The 15000-nt window shown below is 42.7% G+C and overlaps 2 protein-coding genes across 2 annotated transcripts in view; both read right to left on the reverse strand.

Moving 5' to 3' along the window:
• The window catches only part of LOC127662265 (cytoglobin-2-like), a 13802-nt gene extending 12260 nt beyond the window's left edge, over nt 1-1542 (reverse strand). Inside the window, exon 1 of the mRNA XM_052153396.1 lies at nt 1287-1542. Within this exon, the coding sequence (XP_052009356.1) occupies nt 1287-1468 (182 nt within the window). The 5' untranslated portion in view covers nt 1469-1542. The remainder of the gene's footprint in view (nt 1-1286) is intronic.
• Nucleotides 1543-5339: 3797 nt separating this feature from the next.
• LOC127662266 (pleckstrin homology domain-containing family G member 3-like) overlaps nt 5340-15000 on the reverse strand; it is a 32942-nt gene continuing 23281 nt past the window's right edge. Inside the window, exons 14-16 of the mRNA XM_052153397.1 lie at nt 13271-13688; nt 7767-9153; nt 5340-7051 (exon numbers count right to left, since the gene is read on the reverse strand). Coding sequence (XP_052009357.1) covers nt 6621-7051; nt 7767-9153; nt 13271-13688 — 2236 coding nt within the window. The 3' untranslated portion in view covers nt 5340-6620. The remainder of the gene's footprint in view (nt 7052-7766; nt 9154-13270; nt 13689-15000) is intronic.

The following is a 15000-nucleotide window of genomic DNA, read 5'->3' on the forward strand; positions in this document are numbered from 1 at the left end:
CACATAAGATTCCAGTGGTTTAATCCATGTCTTCAGAAGTGATATGATAGGTGTGGGTGAGAAACAGATCAATATTTAAGTCATTTTCTACTATAAATCTACACTTTCACTTTCACATAAGACTCCAGTGGTTTAATCCATGTCTTCAGAAGTGATGTGATAGGTGTGAGTGAGAAACAGATCAATATTTAAGTCATTTTCTACTATAAATCTACACTTTCACTTTCACATAAGACTCCAGTGGTTTAATCCATGTCTTCAGAAGTGATATGATAGGTGTGGGTGAGAAACAGATCAATATTTAAGTCATTTTTCACTATAAATCTCCACATTCACTTTCACTTTCTTCTTTTGTTTCTCGGCGATTCTCAATCTTCTTGCATATCGCCACCTACTGGTTGGTGCAAGTCAAAGGTGGATATTTATAGTGAAAAATGTAAATATTGATCTGTTTCTCACCCACACCTATCATATCTCTTCTGAAGACATGGATTAAACCACTGGAGTCTTATGTGAAAGTGAAAGTGTAGATTTATAGTAGAAAACGACTTAAATATTGATCTGTTTCTCACCCACACCTATCATATCACTTCTGAAGACATGGATTAAACCACTGGAGTCTTATGTGAAAGTGAAAGTGTAGATTTATAGTAGAAAACGACTTAAATATTGATCTGTTTCTCACCCACACCTATCATATCACTTCTGAAGACATGGATTAAACCACTGGAGTCTTATGTGAAAGTGAAAGTGTAGATTTATAGTAGAAAACGACTTAAATATTGATCTGTTTCTCACCCACACCTATCATATCACTTCTGAAGACATGGATTAAACCACTGGAGTCTTATGTGAAAGTGAAAGTGTAGATTTATAGTAGAAAACGACTTAAATATTGATCTGTTTCTCACTCACTCCTATCATATTTTTCTTGGATTAAACCACTGGAGTCTTGTGGATTACTTTTATGCTGCCTTTATGTGCTTTTAGGACCTTCTGAATTCTGGTCACCATTCACTTGCATTGTATGGACCTACAGAGCTGAGATATTCTTCTAAACATCTTCATTTGTGTTCTACATAGAACAAGAAAGAAAGAAAGTAACACATCTGGGATGGCATGATGAGGATGAGTAGATGATGAGAGAATTTTCATTTTTGGGTGTACTGTCTCTTTAAACTTTAATAGTTATAATGTGCGATCAAATGCTTCGGTTACAATTTAACAACTGACATCTAGAATAAGAGACCCATGCAATGATTTAACATCTCTGGTATTCTTCTCACCTGACAAACATGATGATTCCCACTTTGGCGATATCCTCCTGGATAACTCTCCACGAGTCTTTGATCATGTGGATCTGATGTTCGCTCAGATGCGCCGGAGCTTCACCCTCATTCCCCGTGTCTCTGTCTCTGTTCTCCGGTGCTCTCGGTGTCAAACCAGACCCTGATATCGCGCAACCCATCCTCACAGGGATACACGTTCCTCCGCTGGGAGATGTGCGCTGGGGTCGTTGGCAGTCGGATGGTGTCGGGTGCGCGCGCCTCTACTCCGAGTCGCTCTGGTCCCTCATCATGACTCCAACATCCGAGCTTCAGTGAGAGACTCCCAATCTGAAAGCTGCTCAACAGGAGGGAGGAGTCCAACTTCATCATAATCATCAATGTCAAAATCAGTTCCTAATGCTCAAGACACGTGTCATGCATTAATACACAAACAATCATTTAGATGTTACATTTAGATGTGTATAAAGGCATAAACTTATCTTAATGTATAAAGTACATGCATATATATATATATATATGCATTGCAATCAAGTCAGTTACACATTACTATATACGTTTTGGTACCATTTGCATGAAGCCAGTATATGTAAAAGTTTATAGGTGCATGTAATGCTTTCATAATGCATCTTATATTTAGTTCTACATTCTTGTAAATACATGCAAGAGTCGTGATGCATGTTTACACCATTGCAAGAACATAATGCATTGTTAGCATGTCAAGATGATCGTGTGCTTTTAATTGCGTGGTTATGCATTACAAATGTGGTTACAAATATGAAGGAGCAAATATAAATATTTTAAGTTGTTATGATGCATTATTTAGTATCAAGTATGAATTAAAAATACACTAATGCATTGTGTGATGAACACCGGTGAAACTCCAGTAATGTATTCATATGACGTGCATTATTCATTCATTTCTACAATGCGTGTTTAATCCTTAATCCAGAATTAAAGCTGCTTTTCTTCCACAGAAGTCATTCATCATCATCTGTTATGTTATTATGGGATGTCCTCAAGACTAATTAGAAAGTGCAGAAACTATTTAAACTGTAATACACCCCCAAATCATGACATACAGAGAGAGAGAGACAGTGTGTGTGTGAGTGTGTGTATGTGTTTCTGTCTGTGTGCGTGTTTGTGTGTGAGAGAGAGTGTGTGTGTTGTGAGTGTGTGTGTTTGTCTGTCTGTGTGTGTGTGTGTGTGTGTGTTGTGAGTGTCTGTCTGTCTGTGTGTGTTGTTAGTGTGTCTGTCTGTCTGTCTGTTTGTGTGTGTGTTGTTAGTGTGTGTCTGTCTGTGTGTGTTGTTAGTGTGTCTGTCTGTCTGTCTGTTTGTGTGTGTGTTGTTAGTGTGTCTGTCTGTCTGTCTGTTTGTGTGTGTGTTGTTAGTGTGTGTCTGTCTGTGTGTGTTGTGAGTGTGTCTGTCTGTGTGTGTGTGTGTTGTTAGTGTGTCTGTCTGTGTGTGTGTTGTGAGTGTGTCTGTCTGTCTGTGTGTTGTGAGTCTGTCTGTCTGTTTGTGTGTGTTGTGAGTGTGTCTGTGTGTGCTTGTGAGAGTGTGTGTGTCTGTCTGTTGTGAGTCTGTCTGTCTGTGTGTGTTGTGAGTGTGTCTGTCTGTCTGTGTGTGTTGTTAGTGTGTCTGTCTGTCTGTGTGTGTGTTGTTAGTGTGTGTCTGTTTGTGTGTGTTGTGAGTGTGTCTGTCTGTGTGTGTGTTGTTAGTGTGTCTGTCTGTGTGTGTGTTGTGAGTGTGTCTGTCTGTCTGTGTGTTGTGAGTCTGTCTGTCTGTTTGTGTGTGTTGTGAGTGTGTCTGTGTGTGTTGTGAGTGTGTCTGTCTGTCTGTGTGTGTTATTAGTGTGTCTGTCTGTCTGTGTGTGTGTGTTGTGAGTGTGTCTGTGTGTGTGTGTTGTGAGTCTGTCTGTCTGTTTGTGTGTGTTGTGAGTGTGTCTGTGTGTGTTTGTGAGAGTGTGTGTCTGTCTGTTGTGAGTCTGTCTGTCTGTGTTGTGAGTGTGTCTGTCTGTGTGTGTTGTTAGTGTGTGTCTGTTTGTGTGTGTTGTGAGTGTGTCTGTCTGTGTGTTGTTAGTGTGTCTGTCTGTGTGTGTGTGTGTTGTTGTTAGTGTGTCTGTCTGTGTGTGTGTTGTGAGTGTGTCTGTCTGTCTGTGTGTTGTGAGTCTGTCTGTCTGTTTGTGTGTGTTGTGAGTGTGTCTGTGTGTGTTGTGAGTGTGTCTGTCTGTCTGTGTGTGTGTGTTGTGAGTGTGTCTGTGTGTGTGTGTTGTGAGTCTGTCTGTGTGTGTTGTGAGTGTGTCTGTCTGTCTGTGTGTGTGTGTTGTGAGTGTGTCTGTTTGTGTGTGTTGTGAGTGTGTCTGTGTGTGTTGTGAGTGTGTCTGTCTGTCTGTGTGTGTGTGTTGTGAGTGTGTCTGTCTGTCTGTCTGTTTGTGTGTGTTGTGAGTGTGTCTGTCTGTCTGTGTGTGTGTGTTGTGAGTGTGTCTGTCTGTCTGTCTGTTTGTGTGTGTTGTGAGTGTGTCTGTCTGTCTGTCTGTTTGTGTGTGTTGTGAGTGTGTCTGTCTGTCTGTGTGTGTGTGTTGTGAGTGTGTCTGTCTGTTTGTGTGTGTTGTGAGTGTGTCTGTCTGTCTGTGTGTGTGTGTTGTGAGTGTGTCTGTCTGTCTGTCTGTGTGTGTGTGTTGTGAGTGTGTCTGTCTGTCTGTGTGTGTGTGTTGTGAGTGTGTCTGTTTGTGTGTGTTGTGAGTGTGTCTGTGTGTGTTGTGAGTGTGTCTGTGTGTGTTGTGAGTGTGTCTGTCTGTCTGTGTGTGTTATTAGTGTGTCTGTCTGTCTGTGTGTGTGTGTTGTGAGTGTGTCTGTGTGTGTGTGTTGTGAGTCTGTCTGTCTGTTTGTGTGTGTTGTGAGTGTGTCTGTGTGTTTGTGAGAGTGTGTGTGTCTGTCTGTTGTGAGTCTGTCTGTCTGTGTGTGTTGTGAGTGTGTCTGTCTGTCTGTGTGTGTTGTGAGTGTGTCTGTCTGTCTGTGTGTGTTGTTAGTGTGTGTCTGTTTGTGTGTGTTGTGAGTGTGTCTGTCTGTGTGTTGTTAGTGTGTCTGTCTGTGTGTGTGTGTGTTGTTAGTGTGTCTGTCTGTGTGTGTGTGTGTTGTTGTTAGTGTGTCTGTCTGTGTGTGTGTTGTGAGTGTGTCTGTCTGTCTGTGTGTTGTGAGTCTGTCTGTCTGTTTGTGTGTGTTGTGAGTGTGTCTGTGTGTGTTGTGAGTGTGTCTGTCTGTCTGTGTGTGTTATTAGTGTGTCTGTCTGTCTGTGTGTGTTGTTAGTGTGTCTGTGTGTGTGTGTGTTGTGAGTGTGTCTGTGTGTGTGTGTTGTGAGTGTGTCTGTCTGTCTGTGTGTGTGTTGTGAGTGTCTGTCTGTCTGTGAGCGTGTCTGTCTGTCTGTGTGTTGTGAGTGTGTCTGTCTGTCTGTGTGTATGTGAGTGTGTCTGTGTGTGTCTGTCTGTCTGTGTGTGTGAGTGTGTTTGTGTCTGTGTGTGTCTGTCTGTGTGTGTGAGTGTGTCTGTCTGTCTGTGTGTGTGTTGTGAGTGTGTCTGTCTGTCTGTGTGTGTGTTGTGAGTGTGTCTGTCTGTCTGTGAGCGTGTCTGTCTGTCTGTGTGTTGTGAGTGTGTCTGTCTGTCTGTGTGTATGTGAGTGTGTCTGTGTCTGTCTGTCTGTGAGCGTGTCTGTCTGTCTGTGTGTTGTGAGTGTGTCTGTCTGTCTGTGTGTATGTGAGTGTGTCTGTGTGTGTCTGTCTGTGTGCGTGTGTGTGTGTCTGTCTGTGTGTGTGTGTCTGTGAGTGTGTGTGTTTGTGTGAGTGTGTCTGTCTGTGAGTGTGTGTGTGTGAGTGTGTGTGTGAGTGTGTCTGTCTGTGTGTCTGTGAGTGTGTGTGTTTGTGTGAGTGTGTCTGTCTGTGAGTGTGTCTGTCTGTGTGTGTGTGTGAGTGTGTCTGTCTGTGTGTGTGTGTGTGTGTTAGTAGAAATGACAGGAACATTGTGGAACAAAATATACATACAGGACAAGAAGAAGAAATGATTATGATTATAGTGTTGAAAGCTGTTTAATGTAATCTGAGAGAAAAATATGAATTGAAATAAGTGGGCTGTTTTTACAAAGGAATTGTGCATACTATTTTAGAGTTATTTACATCATTTCAAATAAATAAAGATAAATATACAAGATTTCAGTGTCATCATGCATGGAGATAAGTCCCATAACCAATGGGCAAAAATACAAAAACAAAGCTAGCTTACAATATATCGCAATATCAACGACTATTTTCCCAAACGCAGATTGCTATGCTGCTCAAATCATTTGGTGTCCGTCAAGTATAATGACATCAGTCTTCCTGCTTAGGTTTTTTCCATTGATTGGGTTTGATCTGATTATAAATGTCCATTTATCTCATTAGAGTGTAATGACGTCTTTATGAGGTAACCCTCATTCCGCTGGTTAGTGCTCAAATACAAACAGTTATGCAAATATATCAAAATACGCTAGTAACTCTTTGGCATAATGCACAAAAACAAGTAAATTGCATGTAATATTGTAGTGCTCTTATGTGATAATGCAACCAATTTTGCAGTACCAAGTAAATGTCATTTGTGCATCATTTGTACCTTACCACTTTCCTTACAGTGCATTGAACTATTGTAAGTTCTCCCTTGAGGCTTATTTCAAAATTACTGAAAGGAAAAATGCAATTAAAAAGAAATTACAGTACCGCAGTCGTGTCTCCGTATCGCCAGTTCAAAGTGGCACACGCAAAATAGTGTAGGAAAAAATCGACTGTATATTTACATAAACGCAATACATTCTGAAGTCCACATGAATCACTTTTCCAGCGGGTTTGGGCGACATAGAACTCACAACAGGCATTTTAAGACACCAAAAGCGTACCTGCGCAAGACTAAACACATGCTATTCCTCTAAAACAGTTGCCAAACATCATACATCTTAGAGCACAGAATGGTACCTGAAAACTATTTAAGGTTCTGAAACTAACTAACTCAGGTTCTGAAATTTGTCCCGAAGGTTGTTAACCAAACTGTGTTGACCGTTCTCAGGTTTTTCAACAAAAAGGGTGGATGACCTACGTCGACCCATGCACAGAACTTCCAAGTCTTTCGCTCTGCTGTCCATCATGGTCTACTCTTTCTGTTGCAAGAACACCCTTTTCTTGCATGGTCCTACTTGCCCTCAACTACAATGAAGTTATTGTCATTGGGCAGGGTAGCTTGACCAGTGTCATGGCAGCTATTCGGTTGTGCATGTGTGTGGTTCCCCCGGAACACGATCAAGAGAACTAACTAACTAACTAACTACAAAGTGAAAGACCTTCATTTACAAGGGTCTTGCTAGAAGAGGTTGTTGAATCTGTGGTTGTAGGGCTCGGGAATGTGACGTCGCAGAAGGGGGGTGAACAAGACAAGGTACGTGGAGCTCTGGACTTCTCCAGTCCATGGTCCAGCATCCTCTCTGGATAAGAGCCGCTACAGGTGACTGGCAAAGGATGGGAGGGAGTGAGTTCGGTCTCTGGGTTATATTTGGAGCGCAACTCCTTGACATCTGGCCAGTGGAAGCTCTCAGAGTGTACTGGACTTTGTGGTATCAGTATGTTTAATTTGCAGAAGTATGGCAACTGAGGACTTCCAGGAGAACAGGGGCTGGAAGATGGACTAGAAGTCTTAGAGTCCTGCACAACATCCTGCTCATTCAAGTCCAGTGACAGTATCCTGTCAGGGATGCCTGCACACAAAAGAGCAGTGGTTAAGAGTGTGTTTTAAAAAAATAAGGGCACCAACACATTAAGAAGGCTCCAATGGGGTATTTGACAGATATTAGAATTTCTGAAAGCACAACTGGACCCGGCTCTCTGAGATGCTCATTGATAAACAGATGCCTACGTCAAAATGCATTGTGGCAAAAGTTGAAATGTTCTCAACTTTTGGTTGCATGATGGAGCATCACTTTCGTAAACCTTTGCATTTTCCCTCACCATCATTCTGACACACCATACCCAATGAATCAATGCATTCGCAGGGTCCTCAGATGCAGAATAAACTCTAGTATACAAGTGCTCTAAGGCTACCTACAAACTAGAGTTTAAGATTGATTTTAAAGGGGTTGGTGCATCACAAGGACATGGAGGAAAAATGCAAGGGCTTGTGAAAGCTTCGCTCCACAGGCTACCAAAAGTTTTGCTGTACCATTCTCCAAGACAGAGTGGTGGTGGTGTAGTGGTCTAAACCACATAACTGGTAAACTGGTAATCAGAAGGACACTGGTTCGATCCCCACAGTCACCACCATTGTGTCCTTGAGCAAGGCACTTAACTCCAGGTTGCTCCGGGGGGATTGTCCCTGTAATAAGTGCACTGTAAGTCGCTTTGGATAAAAGCGTCTGCCAAATGCATAAATGTAAATGTAAATGAAATAATGGGCTATTTGGGTCCTACACCCACCTTTGTCTTTCCCAGGAGGTCTTTCCTCCATTACAGAGGACAAGTTCTTGGGCATGAAATGGCTCCCCGAGACCTTGGGCCTTTGTTTTACTACAGGCCTGTTGTTTTTGATACGTTGACTGTACTGTCTAGCCAACTGGAACACTTTATTTTTCATATTGTCCATTTCTTGCAGGATGGGGTCTTCCTCATTGGCAGACCTCAATGAGATGATTTTGGGTAGAGGAGCATGGTTGACTTTGTTGTGCTTGTAGAACATGTGAGCTTGGTTTGGAAAGGTCTCAAACTCTTGCCTCTTGTCCTTTTCCAATATTAGAAGAGGTTCTCCGAGTCCACTATCAGAGCTGGCTTTGCTGGTTTCTGCTTTCTTCTTCTGATCAGGTGTAGACATTTGGAAATTCTCTGTAGTTTTGAGAGAATCCTGAGGTTGTCTTAAAGCCCCAATCATCTCCACTTCCTGGTCTTGCCACACCTTAACCATATTAGCTGCAGGCTGGAAATCTTCATCTCCATACTGAGCTTGAAACTTGGAGCTGTTAACTATGGACTTTGTGTCGCTGTCCAAGCCCGGCAAATTAAAAACATCCCATGAGGTTGGCCGTGTGATCGTAGACGCTCTCCTGTGTAAAACCACATCTTCATCTGGCGTAAGGTCATTGAGGTGTTGACTCAGATTGCGGACTAGTCCTGCAGGAATGTACGAGAGACTTTCTCTTCGTTTAACAGCAAAGCTGGCGTCCTGGTGCTCTGCGTGTTCATAATAACGTCTAATCTTATGGATGAGCATTCGGTCCATTTTGTTGAGGGTATCTTGTATCCTTTGAGGTCTTTGGTCTGGTTTGAAAGGGCTTTCTGGAACTGTCTCCATTGACGGTTCTGGCGTGGACCTTCCCAAATCTTCGGCTTTGTCTTTCTCCTGCGGCTCTGTGCTACAGCTGAGCATACTGCTCCTTCTACTTTCTGACCGAGAAGATGGGCAGCCCAAGTCACATGATCTATCTGCTCCCAGGCTGCTTTTTCGTGAGAGGCTACAGGTAAACTGCTCAGAGACCTTACTTGCATCGTAAAGCACGGATGAAGGCAAGAGGCAATAAGGTGCTGGAACTCCCTTGTCTACCTCCATGTCTTCTGTACCTTTTAGGAGGTCCCTGCCGGATGGAGTCTTCTCTTCCTCTTCTCTTACTTGTATTTCAAGTCCAACATGGGTTGAGAAACCAACACAGTCCTCCATTTCCTCTTCAGTTTCTCTTCCTCCATTGAGGAGGTCCACTATCTCTGGATCTGTGTGGCATCTAGAAGTTATTTTCCCATGTGTCTCTGGATAGTTCAGTGATTGGTTCACTCCTGGAGAGGAGACCATCTGTGGACTGTTTTGCCCAGCAGAACTCTAAAAAGTGGAAAATGGATTGTAATGAGATATTACTGCAAGAAGCATTATGTTATTGTAGCAAATAGGATATAAAAGATAAGCTTATTCAATATTTCCTAATTGGCAAAGTGACCAGTCAGAAATGATGAGTGTAATATGCAGTATCTAGATTTAAGAGACAACTGCAATTTGTATTTTCAGTCCTTGTTTTCCTCTACACTGATTTACAATTAGCCAATATCAGTAAATGCTTAGCATAGCACCATTCCTGCAGTTTATCAGGACAATATGTACATGTGCAACCTTATGCTAAGATGGATTTAGCATTCACTTTTCACAGCTACTCTCAACATGACATGTGGATGCATGCAAGAATGTGCGTGTAAGTGAACATAAGTTGCCTTAGTTTGCCCAAAACACATTAGTGTGATTTGTGAAGAGCTTATCTGCCTGTTACTACACGGGTGATGCTTTTGAGATGCAACTACACATGTTAGAGAATTAGAGAAGATTGGAAACTAAAATCTTATGGTTGGTGGTGTGGTCTAGTGACTAGCATACATTGGTCCTATTAAGTTTATCCTTGGTGCTCATCTGAGAGATGCAGGTTTGAACCTACCTGATATTGTTCCTCTAACCAATTCTTTCTCTCTCTTCCCCTAATAATGTCTTCCTTTACACAGTCAATAAAACAACATGGTCACACGGGAGGTCGGCCTGTTATTTCCGATACTTCCGGTAGCCTAGGATTGGCCACATTATGCTGACATACTGACAAGCGCCATCTCCTATCAGACATGTTTGCATCGGCTCCAGCATGTTAAGCTTCACCTGTGGAGCGACCGGAGGTGCGTCATGTCAGCAGTGTGGGAGACCCAGGTTTGTATACAGTGGTGAAACCAGGAAGTAATCGCGTTCGCATAATCAGTGATGAGCGATTCGAAGGTTGCATTTTCCCCTCTAACATTAAATTTTTACTCCACTGATAGTTGGGTTTAGGTTTAGATTTGGGATTTGGGTTGGGGAGTACAGTTTAAAAAAACATGCATTCCTCTTCTCTGCCTGTTCCGTTGAAAACAACTCACTTCATAACCTCACACTTGTCCATATATCAAACAACACTTATCGCTTAGCCACTGAGGGCAGTTCGAATTTCGGTAAGCACAGAACGATTTTACATTTACATTTATGCATTCGGCAGACGCTTTTATCCAAAGCGACTTACAGTGCACTTATTACAGGGACAATCCCCCCGGAGCAACTTGGATTAAGTGTCTTGCTCAAGGACACAATGGTGGTGGCTGTGGGGATCAAACCAGCGACCTTCTGATTACCAGTTATGTGCTTTAGTCCACTACGCCACCACCACTCCATATCCAGATTTTAGCTAAAGAAACGTCAACCTACTGTTTACGTATTCTCTGTGAGATCAGTCTGCATTTAAAAATGGCAAAATCTCAAAATATATATTTGGAGAAAAAAAAAAGCATAATTAGAGTTATGGAGAGAGCTAATACAAAATGAGAATTTGAGATAAAACGAGTGGTTGGTTAGATAATGAGAATTTAAGCTCTCGCATGAAGAATTCCTGTTCAGCAATGTTTCTTTTCTCATGCCAGAAAATTATCACAGGTATTGGCAGTATCCCGAAGCCTTCTGAGTGTACATAGAACGCATTTTGGGCATCAGAGGTGGAATCAATTGATCGATTCCATGCAATCAATAGCTATTGACTGCCAAAGCAGATCACGAGTGAAGAATCTTAATGCTTTTACAGATTCAGCACCTTTGTTGAGATCACTTGGGTGGATGAGCCACTATGAAAGTTTTATAACTAGGGCTGGGTATCGTTCAAAACATTTCTATATGATATATTGACTTCGATACCGGTTCCTAAACGATACTTTTCCGATGCCAATATTATGAAATCCATTTGAACAAGATTACAAACATTACCTCAAAAAAAAATGTGGTTTTATTTTTTCAGTTTGTTGAATTTTTTTTACAGACTCAAAGGCTCTCCTGAGCCTTCTTGTCTCTTCATGCCAGGGTCGGCAGAGGCTATAACATTAACATGAAGAGGAAAAAAACAAAACAAGAATGCTAAACTGTTAATTCAGCCAACCCTAAGCATAAGTACGGTTTAAGATAACTAGTTTAATGTGAGTTAAACTTGATCAGTTACTGTCAACCATAAAGCATTTTTAGCATAAATTTAGCTAGCTATCTATAGCCATACATCCAAATAATATCTAACGTTAGGTAGGTCCAAGTTTATAGGACTTTGTTACCGCACACAGAAACGTTAATTGAACAAGTACACAAGCATGTACCATTACAAGTTAGCCGATTTTGTTTGTTGGTTTGTTTGCTAAACGTTAACCTTACCAGTCCCAGTCATAGCGCCGCTGCATTCATCAGCAGTTTTGGATGAGGTCTCGTGAGGTGGGCATGTTGAAGGAAGCTCTGTGGCAGGACAGCGGCTCAGTCTTCTTGCAGTCGAAGACGGAGCAACTTTCTGCTCTTAAGTTTATTCAGATTAGTCGTGTTGCCGGTCTTGGCAGCAATTATCTTGTCACAAATATTGCATTGCGCGCTGTTGGCATCGAGCCTGGTGAAATGTAGCCACACTTTTGATCTTTTCCACATCTTTCACATGTGTGGGGTTTGAGACACATACACACTATAGCCGCATCACTGGGCATAACCGGTGTAAACTAGTGTTTTTCCTTGATGCCTAAACACAGCCAATCACAGGCACTTTTAGATTTGGGCACATCTAGTGTGCTATATGCTTATCACTGACTTTGACGAGATTAACCCCTTAGGTATCGAAATTTGGTACAGAACGACAAGACATTTTTTGATACTCGATTGTTTAGAGGCAATTCGGTCGGTGCCTAAAATGTATCGAACTCGATACCCAGCCCTATTTGTAACTGGGTGTTACTGTTACCTGTCCAACAAGACTCAAATTATCCTCAGGCTTATCTTCTGAGGGAGTCTGGTGGCTCCTGTTCATTGGCCAGTTCTGCAGATTAACCCGACTTTCATCTCTGTCCTGTGTGACCACAATTCAGCAAATTACAGGAATTGAACAGCCGTATAGCGGTACTGAGTGACTGTGGTCACAGAAGGTCGACAGTGGCCTCCTGTCATTTGTTTTGAGGGCTCTTTACTCCACCAGCTGAGCGATATTTCAACCTTTTCTAAATATTTGCAATTCATTTAAAAGCATCAGTGCATTTCAATGTTTTTCCACACACAACTGACCTTCTGAAATTGCTTTTGAGCACTATCATAGACAAAAACAATAAAAACGGGAACCTTCGTTTCATTTAATTACGGAAGGCAAGCCATCCGACCTTCACCCCCCAAATTTGACAGTGAAATTTCCCTTTGAATTCAAACTTCAATCAAAAAATCCCATTGTGGCACCGAGTACAAACACACTTTGAGAACCCGACTGTTGTATTACTATGCATGGGATCTTACCCGTAAAACACCATAACAACCCTAGCATGACATTGTAAACTGTAAACGATGCATTATAGCAAATTACATTAGGAGCACATACTGAATCAAAATGATTCTTATTGAAGCATCTGCCCTCAAATATAAACGTTTTAAAAAGCACAATATGATTATATCTACACTTCTGTTTCTGTACTGTCCGCTATATTGCACCATTTATATTGAGTTTATCTTGTATATATATATTGTCTGTATAATGTGCAGTTCAATTTGCTGATTGTTGTGAAACCTGTAAATCAGTGTTTTTCTTCAGGACAGTATCAAAACAGGCCTGCAGCCCATTTATGGTTCACAAACCACCAGTTGAGAACTCTAAAACAAATATGACACCAATTCACATGCAAAATTTCAAAGACATGCCAAGTGCACACTAAGCAGAGCTTATTGAGGATAAGTGCCCATGCATGCAGATTTTAGTCCATGCAATGATTCATGCGATTAAACATCAGGAGCATTTGAGCATCAGAAGTGTGAGGTGCACAAGCAGAGTTCAGTCTCAGCATGCAGCAGATGCGAACTTGACTGACAGGTTAGACGAATAGCGCGGCGGCGGCCGCGGGGTTACAGACAGGAAATAGTGAACGTGACACGAGAGCCTCACCGTTGTGATCTGATCGGAAAGCAAAGCTCTATACTGCCAGCAGGTGATGGCGGCCAACACTGAAGTGGCAAAGTCAGCTACCTGATCAACCCCCATCAGAACATCCTCTTCTGCGTTCTCTCCTTCCAGCCAGTCCTCTGAGTTCTTCGATCTCACTTTCTCCTCTCCGTCAAGCCTCTTTTCCGAGGGGACATCCAGCGAGCTGGTGCTAGATTCGAGATCTTCTTGACCGTTCTGCACGATTACAGGTATGATGGCCTTTAGATCAACCGGATTTGTGCTCAGGGAGAAGCTGACGGCGGCAGGCGGCATGGAACGGCGCTCTATGTCCACTAAGAGAGTGCCTTCACTGTCTGCGTGCTGCAGCATTAAATCAGAAGTTATGTTGAGGGGTGAGAATAAACGAGCAAAACTGGGCCTGAATTACTGCTGCCTTCATGTCACAATGAAATGAGAAAATGAGCGCACATGAACGCCACCACAAATGCCATTATTAGTAGTGGGGAAACTCAGGAATTTCTGATTTTTATGCCGTGTAAATTAAATAATCAAGACAAGATTGAATGGTTATTGGTCACAATTGAAGGTGAAGTGTGTAATCTACAGTGGCTGTTTACAAACAGGTTTCCCCGAACACTCTCCTTGTCTGCCATTGGTTGTGTAAACAATTAGCCTCGCCCCAAACTCATGCCATTATGCCAACGTTGCTGTGTCAGACTGAGCAGGACGTTAAAATATAATAATAATAATAATAATAAAAAACTCTTTTGCAACAGGCTTGTGAAACAATACATTTCCCAACATTCCCATTATTTGTCACATTCCCTTCGGTCGCTCCTGTCAGGGAGGGAGACAAAGGAAGGGAAAAGAGGAGAGTGAAAGGGCAAGGCGGAGCGACAGCGAGAGAGCAAGAGGAGAGGGAAAAAGAAATGCTCGCCGGTTCCCCGAGACGCCGTCGCTTGGTCCTCGACCACTCCTCCACCCTCTGGTGGACGACAGCCATTCCTCCCCAAGTGGACCGGAGCGAGTCCTCCGACCCCTAGTGGATGGAACACCCCTTCGCATTCTGGCGGCCGGTAGTGAGCCTGTCCGCCCTGGCAGTGGCTCTACCGTTCCAGGTGGCTAACAGTGAGCCCTTCCTCCCCTCGCGCACGCCAGGCAGCCATCAGCAACTCTTCCGTACCCCAGTGGACAACCGTGGCTGCTCCTTTGGGCATATGGTAGTGGCAAGGACTCCACGACAGCGCATCCCTCCTCCTTCTCTTTGCTTCGGTGCCAATCTAAAAAGTTAAGGTTGGGCAAGGAGGCGGCGGGAACCGGACGAACCATCAAAATAATGTTTAATGAAAAAGACAAACAAATACACACGCGGCAGCTGCGTGTGGCTCTCTCTCTTCCAAACTGCCGCATCCAGCTCAGCCTTATCCCTCTCCTCAGCGGATTGGCCCGATTGGGGGCCGGCTCCGCCCTCCTCCTCCTCGTCACAGACTTATAATACAATGCCTTTACAATACATTATAAATATGGGATTCCTAGAAAGTGTTACCATTTGTAGGACCAAAAAGTAAAAGTGTAAATCTTACCTTAAGAGTGCCTTGAGTGATGTCACGGGACGATTAAGAGAATGCAAAAACAGAAATGCTAATTAATGTTATAAATATGACAGTTAATCCTATGGACCCTTTTTACAGGTTAATATATTGGTTATATAAGTTAAGAAATTGAATTGT

The sequence above is a fragment of the Xyrauchen texanus genome, chromosome 22 (assembly GCF_025860055.1).
Source record: "Xyrauchen texanus isolate HMW12.3.18 chromosome 22, RBS_HiC_50CHRs, whole genome shotgun sequence".
NCBI lineage: Eukaryota > Metazoa > Chordata > Actinopteri > Cypriniformes > Catostomidae > Xyrauchen > Xyrauchen texanus.